The sequence below is a fragment of the Electrona antarctica genome (assembly GCF_951216825.1).
Source record: "Electrona antarctica genome assembly, contig: scaffold_292, whole genome shotgun sequence".
Classification (NCBI taxonomy): domain Eukaryota; kingdom Metazoa; phylum Chordata; class Actinopteri; order Myctophiformes; family Myctophidae; genus Electrona; species Electrona antarctica.
In genome coordinates, this window is record NW_027637179.1 from 45,116 (window position 1) to 72,177 (window position 27,062).

The window sequence follows — 27,062 nt, forward strand, 5'->3', positions numbered from 1 at the left end:
GATCCAGTAGGAAGGGACTAGTGGACTAGAGAGATCCAGTAGGAAGGGACTAGTGGACAGAGATCCAGTAGGAAGGGACTAGTGGACTAGAGAGATCCAGTAGGAAGGGACTAGTGGACTAGAGAGATCCAGTAGGAAGGGACTAGTGGACTAGAGATCCAGTAGGAAGGGACTAGTGGACTAGAGATCCAGTAGGAAGGGACTAGTGGACTAGAGATCCAGTAGGAAGGGACTAGTGGACTAGAGATCCAGTAGGAAGGGACTAGTGGACTAGAGAGATCCAGTAGGAAGGGACTAGTGGACTAGAGAGATCCAGTAGGAAGGGACTAGTGGACTAGAGATCCAGTAGGAAGGGACTAGTGGACTAGAGAGATCCAGTAGGAAGGGACTAGTGGACTAGAGATCCAGTAGGAAGGGACTAGTGGACTAGAGATCCAGTAGGAAGGGACTAGTGGACTAGAGATCCAGTAGGAAGGGACTAGTGGACTAGAGATCCAGTAGGAAGGGACTAGTGGACTAGAGATCCAGTAGGAAGGGACTAGTGGACTAGAGATCCAGTAGGAAGGGACTAGTGGACTAGAGATCCAGTAGGAAGGGACTAGTGGACTAGAGATCCAGTAGGAAGGGACTAGTGGACTAGAGATCCAGTAGGAAGGGACTAGTGGACTAGAGATCCAGTAGGAAGGGACTAGTGGACTAGAGATCCAGTAGGAAGGGACTAGTGGACTAGAGAGATCCAGTAGGAAGGGACTAGTGGACTAGAGAGATCCAGTAGGAAGGGACTAGTGGACTAGAGATCCAGTAGGAAGGGACTAGTGGACTAGAGATCCAGTAGGAAGGGACTAGTGGACTAGAGATCCAGTAGGAAGGGACTAGTGGACTAGAGATCCAGTAGGAAGGGACTAGTGGACTAGAGATCCAGTAGGAAGGGACTAGTGGACTAGAGATCCAGTAGGAAGGGACTAGTGGACTAGAGAGATCCAGTAGGAAGGGACTAGTGGACTAGAGATCCAGTAGGAAGGGACTAGTGGACTAGAGATCCAGTAGGAAGGGACTAGTGGACTAGAGAGATCCAGTAGGAAGGGACTAGTGGACTAGAGATCCAGTAGGAAGGGACTAGTGGACTAGAGATCCAGTAGGAAGGGACTAGTGGACTAGAGAGATCCAGTAGGAAGGGACTAGTGGACTAGAGATCCAGTAGGAAGGGACTAGTGGACTAGAGAGATCCAGTATGAAGGGACTAGTGGACTAGAGATCCAGTAGGAAGGGACTAGTGGACTAGAGATCCAGTAGGAAGGGACTAGTGGACTAGAGAGATCCAGTAGGAAGGGACTAGTGGACTAGAGAGATCCAGTAGGAAGGGACTAGTGGACTAGAGAGATCCAGTAGGAAGGGACTAGTGGACTAGAGAGATCCAGTAGGAAGGGACTAGTGGACTAGAGATCCAGTAGGAAGGGACTAGTGGACTAGAGATCCAGTAGGAAGGGACTAGTGGACTAGAGATCCAGTAGGAAGGGACTAGTGGACTAGAGATCCAGTAGGAAGGGACTAGTGGACTAGAGATCCAGTAGGAAGGGACTAGTGGACTAGAGATCCAGTAGGAAGGGACTAGTGGACTAGAGATCCAGTAGGAAGGGACTAGTGGACTAGAGATCCAGTAGGAAGGGACTAGTGGACTAGAGAGATCCAGTAGGAAGGGACTAGTGGACTAGAGAGATCCAGTAGGAAGGGACTAGTGGACTAGAGAGATCCAGTAGGAAGGGACTAGTGGACTAGAGAGATCCAGTAGGAAGGGACTAGTGGACTAGAGATCCAGTAGGAAGGGACTAGTGGACACTAGAGAGATCCAGTAGGAAGGGACTAGTGGACTAGAGATCCAGTAGGAAGGGGACTAGTGGACTAGAGAGATCCAGTAGGAAGGGACTAGTGGACTAGAGATCCAGTAGGAAGGGACTAGTGGACTAGAGAGATCCAGTAGGAAGGGACTAGTGGACTAGAGAGATCCAGTAGGAAGGGACTAGTGGACTAGATAGATCCAGTAGGAAGGGACTAGTGGACTAGAGATCCAGTAGGAAGGGACTAGTGGACTAGAGATCCAGTAGGAAGGGACTAGTGGACTAGAGATCCAGTAGGAAGGGACTAGTGGACTAGAGAGATCCAGTAGGAAGGGACTAGTGGACTAGAGATCCAGTAGGAAGGGACTAGTGGACTAGAGATCCAGTAGGAAGGGACTAGTGGACTAGAGATCCAGTAGGAAGGGACTAGTGGACTAGAGAGATCCAGTAGGAAGGGACTAGTGGACTAGAGATCCAGTAGGAAGGGACTAGTGGACTAGAGAGATCCAGTAGGAAGGGACTAGTGGACTAGAGAGATCCAGTAGGAAGGGACTAGTGGACTAGAGATCCAGTAGGAAGGGACTAGTGGACTAGAGAGATCCAGTGGGAAGGGACTAGTGGACTAGAGATCCAGTAGGAAGGGACTAGTGGACTAGAGATCCAGTAGGAAGGGACTAGTGGACTAGAGATCCAGTAGGAAGGGACTAGTGGACAGAGATCCAGTAGGAAGGGACTAGTGGACTAGAGAGATCCAGTAGGAAGGGACTAGTGGACTAGAGAGATCCAGTAGGAAGGGACTAGTGGACTAGAGATCCAGTAGGAAGGGACTAGTGGACTAGAGATCCAGTAGGAAGGGACTAGTGGACTAGAGATCCAGTAGGAAGGGACTAGTGGACTAGAGATCCAGTAGGAAGGGACTAGTGGACTAGAGAGATCCAGTAGGAAGGGACTAGTGGACTAGAGAGATCCAGTAGGAAGGGACTAGTGGACTAGAGATCCAGTAGGAAGGGACTAGTGGACTAGAGAGATCCAGTAGGAAGGGACTAGTGGACTAGAGAGATCCAGTAGGAAGGGACTAGTGGACTAGAGAGATCCAGTAGGAAGGGACTAGTGGACTAGAGATCCAGTAAGAAGGGACTAGTGGACTAGAGAAGAGATCCAGTAGGAAGGGACTAGTGGACTAGAGAGATCCAGTAGGAAGGGACTAGTGGACTAGAGAGATCCAGTAGGAAGGGACTAGTGGACTAGAGAGATCCAGTAGGAAGGGACTAGTGGACTAGAGAGATCCAGTAGGAAGGGACTAGTGGACTAGAGAGATCCAGTAGGAAGGGACTAGTGGACTAGAGATCCAGTAGGAAGGGACTAGTGGACTAGAGAGATCCAGTAGGAAGGGACTAGTGGACTAGAGAGATCCAGTAGGAAGGGACTAGTGGACTAGAGAGATCCAGTAGGAAGGGACTAGTGGACTAGAGAGATCCAGTAGGAAGGGACTAGTGGACTAGAGATCCAGTAGGAAGGGACTAGTGGACAGAGATCCAGTAGGAAGGGACTAGTGGACTAGAGAGATCCAGTAGGAAGGGACTAGTGGACTAGAGAGATCCAGTAGGAAGGGACTAGTGGACTAGAGATCCAGTAGGAAGGGACTAGTGGACTAGAGATCCAGTAGGAAGGGACTAGTGGACTAGAGATCCAGTAGGAAGGGACTAGTGGACTAGAGATCCAGTAGGAAGGGACTAGTGGACTAGAGAGATCCAGTAGGAAGGGACTAGTGGACTAGAGAGATCCAGTAGGAAGGGACTAGTGGACTAGAGATCCAGTAGGAAGGGACTAGTGGACTAGAGAGATCCAGTAGGAAGGGACTAGTGGACTAGAGATCCAGTAGGAAGGGACTAGTGGACAGAGATCCAGTAGGAAGGGACTAGTGGACAGAGATCCAGTAGGAAGGGACTAGTGGACTAGAGATCCAGTAGGAAGGGACTAGTGGACTAGAGATCCAGTAGGAAGGGACTAGTGGACTAGAGAGATCCAGTAGGAAGGGACTAGTGGACTAGAGATCCAGTAGGAAGGGACTAGTGGACTAGAGATCCAGTAGGAAGGGACTAGTGGACTAGAGATCCAGTAGGAAGGGACTAGTGGACTAGAGATCCAGTAGGAAGGGACTAGTGGACTAGAGATCCAGTAGGAAGGGACTAGTGGACTAGAGAGATCCAGTAGGAAGGGACTAGTGGACTAGAGAGATCCAGTAGGAAGGGACTAGTGGACTAGAGATCCAGTAGGAAGGGACTAGTGGACTAGAGATCCAGTAGGAAGGGACTAGTGGACTAGAGAGATCCAGTAGGAAGGGACTAGTGGACTAGAGATCCAGTAGGAAGGGACTAGTGGACTAGAGAGATCCAGTAGGAAGGGACTAGTGGACTAGAGATCCAGTAGGAAGGGACTAGTGGACTAGAGAGATCCAGTAGGAAGGGACTAGTGGACAGAGATCCAGTAGGAAGGGACTAGTGGACTAGAGAGATCCAGTAGGAAGGGACTAGTGGACTAGAGAAATCCAGTAGGAAGGGACTAGTGGACTAGAGATCCAGTAGGAAGGGACTAGTGGACTAGAGATCCAGTAGGAAGGGACTAGTGGACTAGAGAGATCCAGTAGGAAGGGACAAGTGGACTAGAGATCCTGTAGGAAGGGACTAGTGGACTAGAGAGATCCAGTAGGAAGGGACTAGTGGACTAGAGATCCAGTAGGAAGGGACTAGTGGACTAGAGAGATCCAGTAGGAAGGGACTAGTGGACTAGAGAGATCCAGTAGGAAGGGACTAGTGGACTAGAGATCCAGTAGGAAGGGACTAGTGGACTAGAGATCCAGTAGGAAGGGACTAGTGGACTAGAGAGATCCAGTAGGAAGGGACTAGTGGACTAGAGATCCAGTAGGAAGGGACTAGTTGACTAGAGAGATCCAGTAGGAAGGGACTAGTGGACTAGAGAGATCCAGTAGGAAGGGACTAGTGGACTAGAGAGATCCAGTAGGAAGGGACTAGTGGACTAGAGAGATCCAGTAGGAAGGGACTAGTGGACTAGAGAGATCCAGTAGGAAGGGACTAGTGGACTAGAGATCCAGTAGGAAGGGACTAGTGGACTAGAGAGATCCAGTAGGAAGGGACTAGTGGACTAGAGATCCAGTAGGAAGGGACTAGTGGACTAGAGAGATCCAGTAGGAAGGGACTAGTGGACAGAGATCCAGTAGGAAGGGACTAGTGGACTAGAGAGATCCAGTAGGAAGGGACTAGTGGACTAGAGAGATCCAGTAGGAAGGGACTAGTGGACTAGAGATCCAGTAGGAAGGGACTAGTGGACTAGAGATCCAGTAGGAAGGGACTAGTGGACTAGAGAGATCCAGTAGGAAGGGACTAGTGGACTAGAGATCCAGTAGGAAGGGACTAGTGGACTAGAGAGATCCAGTAGGAAGGGACTAGTGGACTAGAGATCCAGTAGGAAGGGACTAGTGGACTAGAGAGATCCAGTAGGAAGGGACTAGTGGACTAGAGAGATCCAGTAGGAAGGGACTAGTGGACTAGAGATCCAGTAGGAAGGGACTAGTGGACTAGAGATCCAGTAGGAAGGGACTAGTGGACTAGAGAGATCCAGTAGGAAGGGACTAGTGGACTAGAGATCCAGTAGGAAGGGACTAGTGGACTAGAGATCCAGTAGGAAGGGACTAGTGGACTAGAGAGATCCAGTAGGAAGGGACTAGTGGACTAGAGATCCAGTAGGAAGGGACTAGTGGACTAGAGAGATCCAGTAGGAAGGGACTAGTGGACTAGAGATCCAGTAGGAAGGGACTAGTGGACTAGAGAGATCCAGTAGGAAGGGACTAGTGGACAGAGATCCAGTAGGAAGGGACTAGTGGACTAGAGAGATCCAGTAGGAAGGGACTAGTGGACTAGAGAGATCCAGTAGGAAGGGACTAGTGGACTAGAGATCCAGTAGGAAGGGACTAGTGGACTAGAGATCCAGTAGGAAGGGACTAGTGGACTAGAGATCCAGTAGGAAGGGACTAGTGGACTAGAGATCCAGTAGGAAGGGACTAGTGGACTAGAGATCCAGTAGGAAGGGACTAGTGGACTGGAGAGATCCAGTAGGAAGGGACTAGTGGACTAGAGAGATCCAGTAGGAAGGGACTAGTGGACTAGAGATCCAGTAGGAAGGGACTAGTGGACTAGAGAGATCCAGTAGGAAGGGACTAGTGGACTAGAGATCCAGTAGGAAGGGACTAGTGGACAGAGATCCAGTAGGAAGGGACTAGTGGACTAGAGATCCAGTAGGAAGGGACTAGTGGACTAGAGATCCAGTAGGAAGGGACTAGTGGACTAGAGATCCAGTAGGAAGGGACTAGTGGACTAGAGATCCAGTAGGAAGGGACTAGTGGACTAGAGAGATCCAGTAGGAAGGGACTAGTGGACTAGAGATCCAGTAGGAAGGGACTAGTGGACAGAGATCCAGTAGGAAGGGACTAGTGGACTAGAGATCCAGTAGGAAGGGACTAGTGGACTAGAGATCCAGTAGGAAGGGACTAGTGGACAGAGATCCAGTAGGAAGGGACTAGTGGACTAGAGATCCAGTAGGAAGGGACTAGTGGACTAGAGATCCAGTAGGAAGGGACTAGTGGACTAGAGAGATCCAGTAGGAAGGGACTAGTGGACTAGAGAGATCCAGTAGGAAGGGACTAGTGGACTAGAGATCCAGTAGGAAGGGACTAGTGGACTAGAGATCCAGTAGGAAGGGACTAGTGGACTAGAGATCCAGTAGGAAGGGACTAGTGGACTAGAGATCCAGTAGGAAGGGACTAGTGGACTAGAGATCCAGTAGGAAGGGACTAGTGGACTAGAGATCCAGTAGGAAGGGACTAGTGGACTAGAGATCCAGTAGGAAGGGACTAGTGGACTAGAGAGATCCAGTAGGAAGGGACTAGTGGACTAGAGATCCAGTAGGAAGGGACTAGTGGACTAGAGAGATCCAGTAGGAAGGGACTAGTGGACTAGAGATCCAGTAGGAAGGGACTAGTGGACTAGAGAGATCCAGTAGGAAGGGACTAGTGGACTAGAGATCCAGTAGGAAGGGACTAGTGGACTAGAGATCCAGTAGGAAGGGACTAGTGGACTAGAGAGATCCAGTAGGAAGGGACTAGTGGACTAGAGAGATCCAGTAGGAAGGGACTAGTGGACTAGAGATCCAGTAGGAAGGGACTAGTGGACTAGAGATCCAGTAGGAAGGGACTAGTGGACTAGAGATCCAGTAGGAAGGGACTAGTGGACTAGAGATCCAGTAGGAAGGGACTAGTGGACTAGAGATCCAGTAGGAAGGGACTAGTGGACTAGAGATCCAGTAGGAAGGGACTAGTGGACTAGAGATCCAGTAGGAAGGGACTAGTGGACTAGAGAGATCCAGTAGGAAGGGACTAGTGGACTAGAGAGATCCAGTAGGAAGGGACTAGTGGACTAGAGATCCAGTAGGAAGGGACTAGTGGACTAGAGATCCAGTAGGAAGGGACTAGTGGACTAGAGATCCAGTAGGAAGGGACTAGTGGACTAGAGATCCAGTAGGAAGGGACTAGTGGACTAGAGAGATCCAGTAGGAAGGGACTAGTGGACTAGAGAGATCCAGTAGGAAGGGACTAGTGGACTAGAGATCCAGTAGGAAGGGACTAGTGGACTAGAGATCCAGTAGGAAGGGACTAGTGGACTAGAGAGATCCAGTAGGAAGGGACTAGTGGACTAGAGATCCAGTAGGAAGGGACTAGTGGACTAGAGATCCAGTAGGAAGGGACTAGTGGACTAGAGATCCAGTAGGAAGGGACTAGTGGACTAGAGAGATCCAGTAGGAAGGGACTAGTGGACTAGAGATCCAGTAGGAAGGGACTAGTGGACTAGAGATCCAGTAGGAAGGGACTAGTGGACTAGAGATCCAGTAGGAAGGGACTAGTGGACTAGAGATCCAGTAGGAAGGGACTAGTGGACTAGAGAGATCCAGTAGGAAGGGACTAGTGGACTAGAGAGATCCAGTAGGAAGGGACTAGTGGACTAGAGATCCAGTAGGAAGGGACTAGTGGACTAGAGATCCAGTAGGAAGGGACTAGTGGACTAGAGATCCAGTAGGAAGGGACTAGTGGACAGAGATCCAGTAGGAAGGGACTAGTGGACTAGAGATCCAGTAGGAAGGGACTAGTGGACTAGAGAGATCCAGTAGGAAGGGACTAGTGGACTAGAGATCCAGTAGGAAGGGACTAGTGGACTAGAGAGATCCAGTAGGAAGGGACTAGTGGACTAGAGAGATCCAGTAGGAAGGGACTAGTGGACTAGAGATCCAGTAGGAAGGGACTAGTGGACTAGAGATCCAGTAGGAAGGGACTAGTGGACTAGAGATCCAGTAGGAAGGGACTAGTGGACTAGAGATCCAGTAGGAAGGGACTAGTGGACTAGAGATCCAGTAGGAAGGGACTAGTGGACTAGAGATCCAGTAGGAAGGGACTAGTGGACTAGAGATCCAGTAGGAAGGGACTAGTGGACTAGAGATCCAGTAGGAAGGGACTAGTGGACAGAGATCCAGTAGGAAGGGACTAGTGGACTAGAGATCCAGTAGGAAGGGACTAGTGGACAGAGATCCAGTAGAAGGGACTAGTGGACTAGAGAGATCCAGTAGGAAGGGACTAGTGGACTAGAGAGATCCAGTAGAAAGGGACTAGTGGACTAGAGAGATCCAGTAGGAAGGGACTAGTGGACTAGAGATCCAGTAGGAAGGGACTAGTGGACTAGAGAGATCCAGTAGGAAGGGACTAGTGGACTAGAGAGATCCAATAGGAAGGGACTAGTGGACTAGAGAGATCCAGTAGGAAGGGACTAGTGGACTAGAGATCTAGTAGGAAGGGACTAGTGGACTAGAGAGATCCAGTAGGAAGGGACTAGTGGACTAGAGATCCAGTAGGAAGGGACTAGTGGACTAGAGAGATCCAGTAGGAAGGGACTAGTGGACTAGAGATCCAGTAGGAAGGGACTAGTGGACTAGAGATTCAGTAGGAAGGGACTAGTGGACTAGAGAGATCCAGTGGGAAGGGACTAGTGGACTAGAGATCCAGTAGGAAGGGACTAGTGGACTAGAGATCCAGTAGGAAGGGACTAGTGGACTAGAGATCCAGTAGGAAGGGACTAGTGGACTAGAGATCCAGTAGGAAGGGACTAGTGGACTAGAGAGATCCAGTAGGAAGGGACTAGTGGACTAGAGATCCAGTAGGAAGGGACTAGTGGACTAGAGAGATCCAGTAGGAAGGGACTAGTGGACAAGAGATCCAGTAGGAAGGGACTAGTGGACTAGAGATCCAGTAGGAAGGGACTAGTGGACTAGAGAGATCCAGTAGGAAGGGACTAGTGGACTAGAGAGATCCAGTAGGAAGGGACTAGTGGACTAGAGAGATCCAGTAGGAAGGGACTAGTGGACTAGAGATCCAGTAGGAAGGGACTAGTGGACTAGAGATCCAGTAGGAAGGGACTAGTGGACTAGAGATCCAGTAGGAAGGGACTAGTGGACTAGAGATCCAGTAGGAAGGGACTAGTGGACTAGAGATCCAGTAGGAAGGGACTAGTGGACAGAGAGCCAGTAGGAAGGGACTAGTGGACTAGAGAGATCCAGTAGGAAGGGACTAGTGGACTAGAGATCCAGTAGGAAGGGACTAGTGGACTAGAGATCCAGTAGGAAGGGACTAGTGGACTAGAGATCCAGTAGCAAGGGACTAGTGGACAGAGAGCCAGTAGGAAGGGACTAGTGGACTAGAGAGATCCAGTAGGAAGGGACTAGTGGACTAGAGATCCAGTAGGAAGGGACTAGTGGACAGAGATCCAGTAGGAAGGGACTAGTGGACTAGAGAGATCCAGTAGGAAGGGACTAGTGGACTAGAGAGATCCAGTAGGAAGGGACTAGTGGACTAGAGATCCAGTAGGAAGGGACTAGTGGACTAGAGAGATCCAGTAGGAAGGGACTAGTGGACTAGAGATCCAGTAGGAAGGGACTAGTGGACTAGAGAGATCCAGTAGGAAGGGACTAGTGGACTAGAGCGATCCAGTAGGAAGGGACTAGTGGACTAGAGATCCAGTAGGAAGGGACTAGTGGACTAGAGAGATCCAGTAGGAAGGGACTAGTGGACTAGAGCGATCCAGTAGGAAGGGACTAGTGGACTAGAGAGATCCAGTAGGAAGGGACTAGTGGACTAGAGCGATCCAGTAGGAAGGGACTAGTGGACTAGAGAGATCCAGTAGGAAGGGACTAGTGGACAGAGATCCAGTAGGAAGGGACTAGTGGACTAGAGATCCAGTAGGAAGGGACTAGTGGACTAGAGATCCAGTAGGAAGGGACTAGTGGACTAGAGATCCAGTAGGAAGGGACTAGTGGACTAGATATCCAGTAGGAAGGGACTAGTGGACTAGAGAGATCCAGTAGGAAGGGACTAGTGGACTAGAGATCCAGTAGGAAGGGACTAGTGGACTAGAGAGATCCAGTAGGAAGGGACTAGTGGACTAGAGCGATCCAGTAGGAAGGGACTAGTGGACTAGAGATCCAGTAGGAAGGGACTAGTGGACTAGAGAGATCCAGTAGGAAGGGACTAGTGGACTAGAGCGATCCAGTAGGAAGGGACTAGTGGACTAGAGAGATCCAGTAGGAAGGGACTAGTGGACTAGAGCGATCCAGTAGGAAGGGACTAGTGGACTAGAGAGATCCAGTAGGAAGGGACTAGTGGACAGAGATCCAGTAGGAAGGGACTAGTGGACTAGAGATCCAGTAGGAAGGGACTAGTGGACTAGAGATCCAGTAGGAAGGGACTAGTGGACTAGAGATCCAGTAGGAAGGGACTAGTGGACTAGATATCCAGTAGGAAGGGACTAGTGGACTAGAGATCCAGTAGGAAGGGACTAGTGGACTAGAGATCCAGTAGGAAGGGACTAGTGGACTAGAGCGATCCAGTAGGAAGGGACTAGTGGACTAGAGAGATCCAGTAGGAAGGGACTAGTGGACTAGAGATCCAGTAGGAAGGGACTAGTGGACTAGAGAGATCCAGTAGGAAGGGACTAGTGGACTAGAGCGATCCAGTAGGAAGGGACTAGTGGACTAGAGATCCAGTAGGAAGGGACTAGTGGACTAGAGATCCAGTATGACATTTTACACTTGCTTGCATGCTGAATCTACAAGCTCACAACGCGTCGCAGTTGTAGATCTGCTATTTTCAGCAAGTGCCATTACGACGGCATCCGTGGCCCGCCAAAATAGACTTTAGTCGACTGAATCAAATGTAGATTTAGTCGACTAAAATCTTATGGCAATTAGTCGACCAAAACCAGACCAACGACAACCTTCAGCTAAAACAACAGTGATCGTAACGACAACCTTCAGCTCGGCGTTGAACACTCCGTCCCTGAGGCCGACGCCCAGACAGGCGTGGTGCGCGGCGCGGATCAGCTGGGCGCGGCGGTCCAGCGACAGGCCCGACGGCATCTGGGCCGCCGTCTCCGTGAAGCCCGGAGCCCTGGTGGGACCTGAGGACGCAAGGAGAGGACGCAAGGAGAGGACGCAAGGAGACATAATTTATTACATTATGTCTCTGTGAAGGACCTGAGGGCACGACGGGAAAAATATATACATTTTATATTCCTAGATTTCCTTGAGGGGAGAGCTCCAAAATTGGTCTTTGGCATGCGTACCACTCTGCTAAAAGTGGAATGACACTTTTAAAAGTTTTCAAAGTGGCATGCCACGTTTCAAAAGTACAAAGTACAAAACTCTGATACTGGCATTCAAAGCAACCAAAGGTATGGCACCCCCGTATCACCCCCGTAGCTAACCAAAGGTATGGCACCCCCGTATCTAACCAAAGGTATGGCACCCCCGACCCCGTAGCTAACCAAAGGTATGGCACCCCTGTAGCTAACCAAAGGTATGGCACCCCCGACCCCGTAGTTAACCAAAGGTATGGCACCCCCGTAGCTAACCAAAGGTATAGCACCCCCGTATCTAACCAAAGGTATGGCACCCCCGTATCTAACCAAAGGTATGGCACCCCCGTATCTAACCAAAGGTATAGCACCCCTGTATCTAACCAAAGGTATGGCACCCCCGTATCTAACCAAAGGTATGGCACCCCCGTATCTAACCAAAGGTATGGCACCCCCGTAGCTAACCAAAGGTATGGCACCCCCGTAGCTAACCAAAGGTATGGCACCCCCGTATCTAACCAAAGGTATGGCACCCCCGTATCTAACCGTATCTAACCAAAGGTATGGCACCCCCGTATCTAACCAAAGGTATGGCACCCCCGTATCACCCCCGTATCACCCCCGTATATTCAAAGTCTGATCGAACCCTACAAACCCTCCCGAGCGCTCAGTTCAGCCGACGCAGGGAAGCTGGAAGTACCTTCACTAAAAACACCGGGACAACACTCCACACGTCCTAAACTCTGGGACAACGCTCCACACGTCCTAAACTCTGGGACAACGCTCCACACGTCCTAAACTCTGGGACAACGCTCAACACGTCCTAAACTCTGGGACAACGCTCCACACGTCCTAAACTCTGGGACAACGCTCCACACGTCCTAAACTCTGGGACAACGCTCCACACGTCCTAAACTCTGGGACAACGCTCCACACGTCCTAAACTCTGGGACAACGCTCCACACGTCCTAAACTCTGGGACAACGCTCCACACGTCCTAAACTCTGGGACAACGCTCCACACGTCCTAAACTCTGGGACAACGCTCCACACGTCCTAAACTCTGGGACAACGTTCCACACGTCCTAAACTCTGGGACAACGCTCCACACGTCCTAAACTCTGGGACAACGTTCCACACGTCCTAAACTCTGGGACAACGCTCCACACGTCCTAAACTCTGGGACAACGCTCCACACGTCCTAAACTCTGGGACAACGCTCCACACGTCCTAAACTCTGGGACAACGCTCCACACGTCCTAAACTCTGGGACAACGCTCCACACGTCCTAAACTCTGGGACAACGCTCCACACGTCCTAAACTCTGGGACAACACTCCACACGTCCTAAACTCTGGGACAACGCTCCACACGTCCTAAACTCTGGGACAACGCTCCACACGTCCTAAACTCTGGGACAACACTCCACACGTCCTAAACTCTGGGACAACGCTCCACACGTCCTAAACTCTGGGACAACGCTCCACACGTCCCAAACTCTGGGACAACGCTCCACACGTCCTAAACTCTGGGACAACACTCCACACGTCCTAAACTCTGGGACAACACTCCACACGTCCTAAACTCTGGGACAACACTCCACACGTCCTAAACTCTGGGACACCGCTCCACACGTCCTAAACTCTGGGACAACGCTCCACACGTCCCAAACTCTTCTCCCTTCTGGCTCCAAAACTATGGAATGAACTTCCCATTGCAGTCAGAACTACAGACTCACTCCCAATCTAAACTATGGAATGAACTTCCCATTGCAGTCAGAACTACAGACTCACTCCCAATCTAAACTATGGAATGAACTTCCCATTGCAGTCAGAACTACAGACACACTCCCAATCTAAACTATGGAATGAACTTCCCATTGCTTTCAGAACTACAGACTCACTCCCAATCTAAACTATGGAATGAACTTCCCATTGCAGTCAGAACTGCAGACTCACTCCCAATCTAAACTATGGAATGAACTTCCCATTGCAGTCAGAACTACAGACTCACTCCCAATCTAAACTATGGAATGAACTTCCCATTACAATCAGAACTGCAGACTCACTACCAATCTTCCACCGTAGTCTGAAAACCCACCTTTTCAGACTCCATCATGGCCCGTAGCACTCGCCCTAGCCCCTTAGATAGCACTTTATGTAGACTTAGATAGCATTTTATACAGACTTATAGCATGTTATGTAGACAGCACTAGAATTACATTTGATGTAGTCATAGCACTTTATAGTATATATGTATAGTATAGCATAGTACGTTTTTATAGTTTCATTATATAGATATTCCACTGTTACGTTCTTATGCATGTTTCATGATAACTACTTTTTTATGTATGTGATGTATTGCCATGCTTTCTGTTCTTGCTTATTGTAAATCGCTCTGGATTAAGAGCGTCTGATAAATGCCTTTATTGTAAATTGAACTTCTCATTGCAGTCAGAAATACAGACTCACTCCCAATCTAAACTATGGAATGAACTTCCCATTGCAGTCAGAACTGCAGACTCACTCCCAATCTAAACTATGGAATGAACTTCCCATTGCAGTCAGAACTACAGACTCACTCCCAATCCAAACTATGGAATGAACTTCCCATTGCATTCAGAACTACAGACTCACTCCCAATCTAAATGTAAAAGAGAGCTGGCTCTCATCACCCTCTCCGCCTGAACACTGGTCTACTTCTGTGTGCTAAGCAGTATAGTAGCCCAGTACGCCAGGACTTTCACGGTCTTCTCTTCGTCTCAAATAGCTGTGCTACAAATCACTAGTAGCTAAGGTGTTAAAAACACCTCTTCAAAAGATAAACCCATTACAAGTGGCTTCCGTCCATACATGTACATATTAGTACTGTATAGCTCCCCTACAGAGCTGTTGTGTGACGTGCACACAATATTATGTTTCATTAAATATGCCATTAATAACTTATAATATCATGCTATACCACCTTTGACTCATTCTGTAGCCCGGAGACACACCATTTGTGCGACACAAGACTAACACACTGTGTAAAGTACACACACTCCGTTACCCACCGCTGATGGCCTGCTTGTACGAGGCTATCAGGAGCGACCCTAATTATAACCTTAAAACTATCCTATCTGTATCGCGTTCACAATCACAAGTTTATGCAGTGTGCGTAAAGTCCCGGCGCGGGCATCAAAGCCAGCACGGGAGACTCCCTATGCCTCCCACACGTCCGCTCGTCCCGAGCTCACTTGTATGAGGCGTCAGGGATTGAGGGATACAGGGGAAGATATATAAACACACTCGCAACTTTTAATCTATGGCTTTTATGAGGCAGAGATTTATAGCTGCTTTTCCACTTGTATGTGCACTGCGCGAACTCTCGTGAAGAGATAGCGCGCCTCAGACTGGTCAGGTCATAGCATACAATTATCACATTGTTCCGCCTGCATGAACCCGTATAGAATATCGGGACGCAAGGGGTTAAATGTTAAAACACAGTATACATGCGTGGCCAATGTACTTCAACTTTGGACTGGCAACGTATGCGAGCCTCTTCATGCAGCCTGTCCTCCCTTTCTGTCCGTGGAAGGATTGAGGGAGGTGGCGAGGCGAGCCACTATCATCATCAAAAATAACCATTCCTGTACTTACGGATCGGGGCGTGCCCGGATCCCCATACCTTGCCGTCTAAACACTGGCAGGCTATCACTAAGAATTCAGTTGTTAAATCAAACTAAACTTACCCCACGGAGTGACAGGAAAAACACAGACAACGGACATACTGTATTATTGGGTAATCAATAACACAGGAGGCCATCGTAGATTACACTGAATTATAAAAAATAGGTTTATTCAAGTCAAATCAAATGAATTTACAAAATAGTAAAAATATAGGAGGCAGAGGACTCAGTCAGCCTGCAAAAATATTAACAAGCACAACTCCCTATTCTGGTTGAGTGGGAGATAAAGCTTAGAGGTGCGCAAGCAAAAGTCTTCTGACTGAACAAAGGCACGTTCATACTTTTAACACCTCGGTTCACATAGCGTCATTTTTAGAGATATGACCCTGTCCAGGCGTGCTCATAGCAAGGGGCACGAGCAAACACGTCCGTGGACACGCATCTGTCCAGCGTGAACGCGTAAAGGGTTCCTTCAGTTCATTTCTAGCCAAGGTCAACAGCGTGAACGCGTAAAGGGTTTCTACAGTTCGTTTCTGGGTTACTACAGTTCATTATTCAACTCTGCTGCTATAGGAGAAACACAATATACAGCGACTGCAATAATGTAATGAATGCATAGATTTAACCCATCGGCTGCCTTGCAAAAAACACTGTTTCATGAGTATAATACATGTGGGGTCAGAACACATAATTTAAACCAGTAGTACAGTAACACAAACAGGTGAAAGTCATGCGTTTTATGTCACACAAGCTTAACATATGTCCTCGTTACTGAGACGCTCGGGGGTGGAGATCTTTGGGGCCACATTGGGGGGTCACTGGTTCGCCACTCACAACACTAAACTATGGAATAACTTCCCATTGCAGTCAGAACTACAGACTCACTCCCAATCTAAACTATGGAATGAACTTCCCATTGCAGTCAGAACTACAGACTCACTCCCAATCTAAACTATGGAATGAACTTCCCATTGCAGTCAGAACTACAGACTCACTCCCAATCTAAACTATGGAATGAACTTCCCATTGCAGTCGGAACTACAGACTCACTCCGAATCTAAACTATGGAATGAACTTCCCATTGCGGTCGGAACTGCAGACTCACTCCCAATCTAAACTATGGAATGAACTTCCCATTGCAGTCAGAACTACAGACTCACTCCCAATCTAAACTATGGAATGAACTTCCCATTGCATTCAGAACTACAGACTCACTCCCAATCTAAACTATGGAATGAACTTCCCATTGGAGTCAGAACTACATACTCACTCCCAATCTAAACTATGGAATGAACTTCCCATTGCAGTCAGAACTGCAGACTCACTCCCAATCTAAACTATGGAATGAACTTCCCATTGCAGTCAGAACTGCAGACTCACTCCCAATCTAAACTATGGAATGAACTTCCCATTGCAGTCAGAACTACAGACTCACTCCCAATCTAAACTATGGAATGAACTTCCCATTGCGGTCGGAACTGCAGACTCACTCCCAATCTAAACTATGGAATGAACTTCCCATTGCGGTCAGAACTACAGACTCACTCCCAATCTAAACTATGGAATTAACTTCCCATTGCATTCAGAACTACAGACTCACTCCGAATCTAAACTATGGAATGAACTTCCCATTGCAGTCAGAACTACAGACTCACTCCCAATCTAAACTATGGAATTAACTTCTCATTGCAGTCAGAACTGCAGACTCACTCCCAATCTAAACTATGGAATGAACTTCCCATTGCAGTCAGAACTACAGACTCACTCCCAATCTAAACTATGGAATGAACTTCCCATTGCAGTCAGAACTGCAGACTCACTGCCAATCTAAACTATGGAATTAACTTCCCATTGCAGTCAGAACTGCAGACTCACTCCCAATCTAAACCATGGAATGAACTTCCCATTACAATCAGAACTGCAGACTCACTCCCAATCTTCCGCCATAGTCTGAAAACCCACCTTTTCAGACTCCATCATGGCCCGTAGCACTCGCCCTAGCCCCTTAGATAGCACTTTATGTAGACTTAGATAGCATTTTATACAGTCTTATATCATGTTACGTAGACAGCACTAGAATTGTATTTTATGTAGTCATAGAACTTTATAGTATATGTATAGTATAGCATAGTAAGTTTATATGTATAGTTTCATTATATAGATATTCCACTGTTACGTTCTTATGCATGTTTCATGATAACTACTTTTTTATGTATGTGATGTATTGCCATGCTTTCTGTTCTTGCTTATTGCAAGTCGCTCTGGATTAAGAGCGTCTGATAAATGCCTAAATTGTAAATTGTATATTGAACTTCCCATTGCAGTCAGAACTACAGACTCACTGCCAATCTAAACTATGGAATTAACTTCCCATTGGAGTCAGAACTGCAGACTCACTCCCAATCTAAACTATGGAATGAACTTCCCATTGCAGTCAGAACTGCAGACTCACTCCCAATCTAAACTATGGAATAAACTTCCCATTGCATTCAGAACTACAGACTCACTCCGAATCTAAACTATGGAATTAACTTCCCATTGCAGTCAGAACTACAGACTCACTCCCAATCTAAACTATGGAATGAACTTCCCATTGCAGTCAGAACTGCAGACTCACTCCCAATCTAAACTATGGAATGAACTTCCCATTGCGGTCGGAACTGCAGACTCACTCCCAATCTAAACTATGGAATGAACTTCCCATTGCGGTCAGAACTACAGACTCACTCCCAATCTAAACTATGGAATGAACTTCCCATTGCAGTCGGAACTACAGACTCACTGCCAATCTAAACTATGGAATGAACTTCCCATTGCAGTCGGAACTACAGACTCACTCCCAATCTAAACTATGGAATGAACTTCCCATTTCAGTCAGAACTACAGACTCACTCCCAATCTAAACTATGGAATGAACTTCCCATTGCAGTCAGAACTACAGACTCACTCCCAATCTAAACTATGGAATGACCTTCCCATTGCATTCAGAACTACAGACTCACTCCGAATCTAAACTATGGAATGAACTTCCCATTGCATTCAGAACTACAGACTCACTCCGAATCTAAACTATGGAATGAACTTCCCATTGCAGTCAGAACTACAGACTCACTCCCAATCTAAACTATGGAATGAACTTCCCATTGCAGTCAGAACTGCAGACTCACTCCCAATCTAAACTATGGAATGAACTTCCCATTGCGGTCGGAACTGCAGACTCACTCCCAATCTAAACTATGGAATGAACTTCCCATTGCAGTCAGAACTGCAGACTCACTCCCAATCTAAACTATGGAATGAACTTCCCATTGCATTCAGAACTACAGACTCACTCCGAATCTAAACTATGGAATTAACTTCCCATTGCATTCAGAACTACAGACTCACTCCGAATCTAAACTATGGAATTAACTTCCCATTGCATTCAGAACTACAGACTCACTCCGAATCTAAACTATGGAATGAACTTCCCATTGCAGTCAGAACTACAGACTCACTCCCAATCTAAACTATGGAATGAACTTCTCATTGCAGTCAGAACTGCAGACTCACTCCCAATCTAAACTATGGAATGAACTTCCCATTGCAGTCAGAACTACAGACTCACTCCCAATCTAAACTATGGAATGAACTTCCCATTGCAGTCAGAACTGCAGACTCACTGCCAATCTAAACTATGGAATTAACTTCCCATTGCAGTCAGAACTGCAGACTCACTCCCAATCTAAACCATGGAATGAACTTCCCATTACAATCAGAACTGCAGACTCACTCCCAATCTTCCGCCGTAGTCTGAAAACCCACCTTTTCAGACTCCATCATGGCCCGTAGCACTCGCCCTAGCCCCTTAGATAGCACTTTATGTAGACTTAGATAACATTTTATACAGACTTATAGCATGTTATGTAGACAGCACTAGAATTGCATTTTATGTAGAACTTTATAGTATATATGTATAGTATAGCATAGTAAGTTTATATGTATAGTTTCATTATATAGATATTCCACTGTTACGTTCTTACGCATGTTTCATGATAACTACTTTTTTATGTATGTGATGTATTGCCATGCTTTATCTTCTTGCTTATTGCAAGTCGCTCTGGATTAAGAGCGTCTGATAAATGCCTAAATTGTAAATTTAACTTCCCATTGCAGTCAGAACTACAGACTCACTGCAAATCTAAACTATGGAATGAACCTCCCATTGGAGTCAGAACTGCAGACTCACTCCCAATCTAAACTATGGAATGAACTTCCCATTGCAGTCAGAACTGCAGACTCACTCCGAATCTAAACTATGGAATGAACTTCCCATTGCAGTCAGAACTACAGACTCACTCCCAATCTAAACTATGGAATGAACATCCCATTTCAGTCAGAACTGCAGACTCACTCCCAATCTAAACTATGGAATGAAGTTCCCATTGCAGTCAGAACTACAGACTCACTCCCAATCTAAACTATGGAATGAATTTACCATTACAATCAGAACTGCAGACTCACTCCCGATCTTCCGCCGTAGTCTGAAAACCCACCTTTTCAGACTCCATCATGGCCCGTAGCACTCGCCCTAGCCCCTTAGATAGCACTTTATAGCATTTTATACAGACTTATAGCATGTTACGTAGACAGCACTAGAATTGCATTTTATGTAGTCATAGAACTTTAAAGTATATGTATAGTATAGCATAGTAAGTTGATATGTATAGTTTCATTATATAGATATTCCACTGTTACGTTCTTATCCATGTTTCATGATAACTACTTTTTTATGTACTGTATGTGATGTATTGCCATGCTTTCTGTTCTTGCTTATTGCAAGTCGCTCTGGATTAAGAGCGTCTGATAAATGCCTGAATTGTAAATTGAACTTCCCATTGCAGTCAGAACTGCAGACTCACTCCCAATCTAAACTATGGAATGAACTTCACATTGCAGTCAGAACTGCAGACTCACTCCCAATCCCATTGCATTCAGAACTGCAGACTCACTCCCAATCTAAACTATGGAATTAACTTTCCATTACAATCAGAACTGCAGACTCACTCCCAATCTTCCGCCGTAGTCTGAAAACCCACCTTTTCAGACTCCATCATGGCCCGTAGCACTCGCCCTAGTCCTTTAGATGGCACTTTATGTAGACTTAGATAGCATTTTATACAGTCTTATATCATGTTACGTAGACAGCACTAGAATTGTATTTTATGTAGTCATAGAACTTTATAGTATATATGTATAGTATAGCATAGTAAGTTTATATGTATAGTTTCATTATATAGATATTCCACTGTTACGTTCTTATGCATGTTTCATGATAACTACTTTTTTATGTATGTGATGTATTGCCATGCTTTCTGTTCTTGATTATTGCAAGTCGCTCTGGATTAAGAGCGTCTGATAAATGCCTAAATTGTAAATTGTATATTGAACTTCCCATTGCAGTCAGAACTACAGACTCACTGCCAATCTAAACTATGGAATTAACTTCCCATTGGAGTCAGAACTGCAGACTCACTCCCAATCTAAACTATGGAATGAACTTCCCATTGCAGTCAGAACTGCAGACTCACTCCCAATCTAAACTATGGAATAAACTTCCCATTGCATTCAGAACTACAGACTCACTCCGAATCTAAACTATGGAATTAACTTCCCATTGCAGTCAGAACTACAGACTCACTCCCAATCTAAACTATGGAATGAACTTCCCATTGCAGTCAGAACTGCAGACTCACTCCCAATCTAAACTATGGAATGAACTTCCCATTGCGGTCGGAACTGCAGACTCACTCCCAATCTAAACTATGGAATGAACTTCCCATTGCGGTCAGAACTACAGACTCACTCCCAATCTAAACTATGGAATGAACTTCCCATTGCAGTCGGAACTACAGACTCACTGCCAATCTAAACTATGGAATGAACTTCCCATTGCAGTCGGAACTACAGACTCACTCCCAATCTAAACTATGGAATGAACTTCCCATTGCAGTCAGAACTACAGACTCACTCCCAATCTAAACTATGGAATGAACTTCCCATTGCAGTCAGAACTACAGACTCACTCCCAATCTAAACTATGGAATGACCTTCCCATTGCATTCAGAACTACAGACTCACTCCGAATCTAAACTATGGAATGAACTTCCCATTGCATTCAGAACTACAGACTCACTCCGAATCTAAACTATGGAATGAACTTCCCATTGCAGTCAGAACTACAGACTCACTCCCAATCTAAACTATGGAATGAACTTCCCATTGCAGTCAGAACTGCAGACTCACTCCCAATCTAAACTATGGAATGAACTTCCCATTGCGGTCGGAACTGCAGACTCACTCCCAATCTAAACTATGGAATGAACTTCCCATTGCAGTCAGAACTGCAGACTCACTCCCAATCTAAACTATGGAATGAACTTCCCATTGCATTCAGAACTACAGACTCACTCCGAATCTAAACTATGGAATTAACTTCCCATTGCAGTCAGAACTACAGACTCACTCCCAATCTAAACTATGGAATGAACTTCCCATTGCAGTCAGAACTACAGACTCACTCCCAATCTAAACTATGGAATGAACTTCCCATTGCAGTCAGAACTGCAGACTCACTCCCAATCTAAACTATGGAATGAACTTCCCATTGCAGTCAGAACTACAGACACACTCCCAATCTAAACTATGGAATGAACTTCCCATTGCAGTCAGAACTACAGACACACTCCCAATCTAAACTATGGAATGAACTTCCCATTGCTTTCAGAACTACAGACTCACTCCCAATCTAAACTATGGAATGAACTTCCCATTGCAGTCAGAACTGCAGACTCACTCCCAATCTAAACTATGGAATGAAGTTCCCATTACAATCAGAACTGCAGACTCACTCCCGATCTTCCGCCGTAGTCTGAAAACCCACCTTTTCAGACTCCATCATGGCCCGTAGCACTCGCCCTAGCCCCTTAGATAGCACTTTATGTAGACTTAGATAGCTTTTTATACAGTCTTATAGCATGTTACGTAGACAGCACTAGAATTGTATTTTATGTAGTCATAGAACTTTATAGTATATATGTATAGTATAGCATAGTAAGTTTATATGTATAGTTTCATTATATAGATATTCCACTGTTATGTTCTTACGCATGTTTCATGATAACTACTTTTTTATGTATGTGATGTATTGCCATGCTTTCTGTTCTTGCTTATTGCAAGTCGCTCTGGATTAAGAGCGTCTGATAAATGCCTAAATTGTAAATTGAACTTCCCATTGGAGTCAGAACTGCAGACTCACTCCCAATCTAAACTATGGGATGAACTTCCCATTGCAGTCAGAACTGCAGCCTCACTCCCAATCTAAACTATGGAATGAACTTCCCATTGCAGTCAGAACTACAGACTCACTCCCAATCTAAACTATGGAATGAACTTCCCATTGCAGTCAGAACTACAGACTCACTCCCAATCTAAACTATGGAATGAACTTCCCATTGCAGTCGGAACTGCAGACTCACTCCAAATCTAAACTATGGAATGAACTTCCCATTGCGGTCAGAACTACAGACTCACTCCCAATCTAAACTATGGAATTAACTTCCCATTGCATTCAGAACTACAGACTCACTCCGAATCTAAACTATGGAATGAACTTCCCATTGCAGTCAGAACTACAGACTCACTCCCAATCTAAACTATGGAATGAACTTCCCATTGCAGTCAGAACTGCAGACTCACTCCCAATCTAAACTATGGAATGAACTTCCCATTGCAGTCAGAAGTACAGACTCACTCCCAATCTAAACTATGGAATGAACTTCCCATTGCAGTCAGAACTACAGACTCACTCCCAATCTAAACTATGGAATGAACTTCCCATTGCAGTCAGAACTGCAGACTCACTCCCAATCTAAACTATGGAATGACCTTCCCATTGCATTCAGAACTACAGACTCACTCTGAATCTAAACTATGGAATGAACTTCCCATTGCAGTCGGAACTACAGACTCACTCCCAATCTAAACTATGGAATGAACTTCCCATTGCAGTCAGAACTACAGACTCACTCCCAATCTAAACTATGGAATGAACTTCCCATTGCAGTCAGAACTACAGACTCACTCCCAATCTAAACTATGGAATGAACTTCCCATTGCAGTCAGAACTACAGACTCACTCCCAATCTAATCTATGGAATGAACTTCCCATTGCAGTCAGAACTGCAGACTCACTGCCAATCTAAACTATGGAATTAACTTCCCATTGCAGTCAGAACTGCAGACTCACTCCCAATCTAAACCATGGAATGAACTTCCCATTACAATCAGAACTGCAGACTCACTCCCAATCTTCTGCCGTAGTCTGAAAACCCACCTTTTCAGACTCCATCATGGCCCGTAGCACTCGCCCTAGCCCCTTAGATAGCACTTTATGTAGACTTAGATAACATTTTATACAGACTTATAGCATGTTATGTAGACAGCACTAGAATTGCATTTTATGTAGAACTTTATAGTATATATGTATAGTATAGCATAGTAAGTTTATATGTATAGTTTCATTATATAGATATTCCACTGTTACGTTCTTACGCATGTTTCATGATAACTACTTTTTTATGTATGTGATGTATTGCCATGCTTTCTCTTCTTGCTTATTGCAAGTCGCTCTGGATTAAGAGCGTCTGATAAATGCCTAAATTGTAAATTGAACTTCCCATTGCAGTCAGAACTACAGACTCACTGCAAATCTAAACTATGAAATGAACCTCCCATTGGAGTCAGAACTGCAGACTCACTCCGAATCTAAACTATGGAATGAACTTCCCATTGCAGTCAGAACTACAGACTCACTCCCAATCTAAACTATGGAATGAACATCCCATTTCAGTCAGAACTGCAGACTCACTCCCAATCTAAACTATGGAATGAAGTTCCCATTGCAGTCAGAACTACAGACTCACTCCCAATCTAAACTATGGAATGAATTTACCATTACAATCAGAACTGCAGACTCATTCCCGATCTTCCGCCGTAGTCTGAAAACCCACCTTTTCAGACTCCATCATGGCCCGTAGCACTCGCCCTAGCCCCTTAGATAGCACTTTATAGCATTTTATACAGATTTATAGCATGTTACGTAGACAGCACTAGAATTGCATTTTATGTAGTCATAGAACTTTAAAGTATATGTATAGTATAGCATAGTAAGTTGATATGTATAGTTTCATTATATAGATATTCCACTGTTACGTTCTTATCCATGTTTCATGATAACTACTTTTTTATGTACTGTATGTGATGTATTGCCATGCTTTCTGTTCTTGCTTATTGCAAGTCGCTCTGGATTAAGAGCGTCTGATAAATGCCTGAATTGTAAATTGAACTTCCCATTGCAGTCAGAACTGCAGACTCACTCCCAATCTAAACTATGGAATGAACTTCACATTGCAGTCAGAACTGCAGACTCACTCCCAATCCCATTGCATTCAGAACTGCAGACTCACTCCCAATCTAAACTATGGAATTAACTTTCCATTACAATCAGAACTGCAGACTCACTCCCAATCTTCCGCCGTAGTCTGAAAACCCACCTTTTCAGACTCCATCATGGCCCGTAGCACTCGCCCTAGCCCTTTAGATGGCACTTTATGTAGACTTAGATAGCATTTTATACAGTCTTATATCATGTTACGTAGACAGCACTAGAATTGTATTTTATGTAGTCATAGAACTTTATAGTATATATGTATAGTATAGCATAGTAAGTTTATATGTATAGTTTCATTATATAGATATTCCACTGTTACGTTCTTATGCATGTTTCATGATAACTACTTTTTTATGTATGTGATGTATTGCCATGCTTTCTGTTCTTGATTATTGCAAGTCGCTCTGGATTAAGAGCGTCAGATAAATGCCTAAATTGTAAATTGTATATTGAACTTCCCATTGCAGTCAGAACTACAGACTCACTGCCAATCTAAACTATGGAATTAACTTCCCATTGGAGTCAGAACTGCAGACTCACTCCCAATCTAAACTATGGAATGAACTTCCCATTGCAGTCAGAACTGCAGACTCACTCCCAATCTAAACTATGGAATAAACTTCCCATTGCATTCAGAACTACAGACTCACTCCGAATCTAAACTATGGAATTAACTTCCCATTGCAGTCAGAACTACAGACTCACTCCCAATCTAAACTATGGAATGAACTTCCCATTGCAGTCAGAACTGCAGACTCACTCCCAATCTAAACTATGGAATGAACTTCCCATTGCGGTCGGAACTGCAGACTCACTCCCAATCTAAACTATGGAATGAACTTCCCATTGCAGTCGGAACTACAGACTCACTGCCAATCTAAACTATGGAATGAACTTCCCATTGCAGTCGGAACTACAGACTCACTCCCAATCTAAACTATGGAATGAACTTCCCATTGCAGTCAGAACTACAGACTCACTCCCAATCTAAACTATGGAATGAACTTCCCATTGCAGTCAGAACTACAGACTCACTCCCAATCTAAACTATGGAATGACCTTCCCATTGCATTCAGAACTACAGACTCACTCCGAATCTAAACTATGGAATGAACTTCCCATTGCATTCAGAACTACAGACTCACTCCGAATCTAAACTATGGAATGAACTTCCCATTGCAGTCAGAACTGCAGACTCACTCCCAATCTAAACTATGGAATGAACTTCCCATTGCGGTCAGAACTGCAGACTCACTCCCAATCTAAACTATGGAATGAACTTCCCATTGCGGTCGGAACTGCAGACTCACTCCCAATCTAAACTATGGAATGAACTTCCCATTGCAGTCAGAACTGCAGACTCACTCCCAATCTAAACTATGGAATGAACTTCCCATTGCATTCAGAACTACAGACTCACTCCGAATCTAAACTATGGAATTAACTTCCCATTGCAGTCAGAACTACAGACTCACTCCCAATCTAAACTATGGAATGAACTTCCCATTGCAGTCAGAACTACAGACTCACTCCCAATCTACACTATGGAATGACCTTCCCATTGCATTCAGAACTACAGACTCACTCTGAATCTAAACTATGGAATGAACTTCCCATTGCAGTCAGAACTGTAGACTCACTCCCAATCTAAACTATGGAATGAACTTCCCATTACAGTCAGAACTACAGACTCACTCCCAATCTAAACTATGGAATGAACTTCCCATTGCAGTCAGAACTACAGACTCACTCCCAATCTAAACTATGGAATGAACTTCCCATTGCAGTCAGAACTACAGACTCACTCCAAATCTTCCGCCGTAGTCTGAAAACCCACCTTTTCAGACTCCATCATGGCCCGTAGCACTCGCCCTAGCCCTTAGATAGCACTTTATGTAGACTTAGATAGCATTTTATACAGACTTATAGCATGTTACGTAGACATCACTAGAATTGCATTTTATGTAGTCATAGAACTTTATAGTATATGTATAGTATAGCATAGTAAGTTTATACGTATAGTTTCATTATATAGATATTACACTGTTACGTTCTTAAGCATGTTTCATGATAACTACTTTTTATGTATGTGATGTATTGCCATGCTTCCTGTTCTTGCTTATTGCAAGTCGCTCTGGATTAAGAGCGTCTGATAAATGCCTAAATTGTAAATTGTAAATTGAACTTCCCATTGCAGTCAGAACTACAGACTCACTGCCAATCTAAACTATGGAATGAACTTCCCATTGCAGTCGGAACTACAGACTCATACCCAATCTAAACTATGGAATGAACTTCCCATTGCAGTCAGAACTACAGACTCACT

At 45.5% G+C, this 27,062-nt stretch overlaps 1 protein-coding gene across 1 annotated transcript in view; it reads right to left on the bottom strand.

Moving 5' to 3' along the window:
* Window positions 1-27,062, bottom strand: part of LOC306919084 (carnosine synthase 1-like) — a 103,589-nt gene that overhangs the window by 11,486 nt on the left and 65,041 nt on the right. Inside the window, exon 16 of the mRNA XM_079531919.1 lies at window positions 11,256-11,404. Coding sequence (XP_079388045.1) covers window positions 11,256-11,404 — 149 coding nt within the window. The remainder of the gene's footprint in view (window positions 1-11,255; window positions 11,405-27,062) is intronic.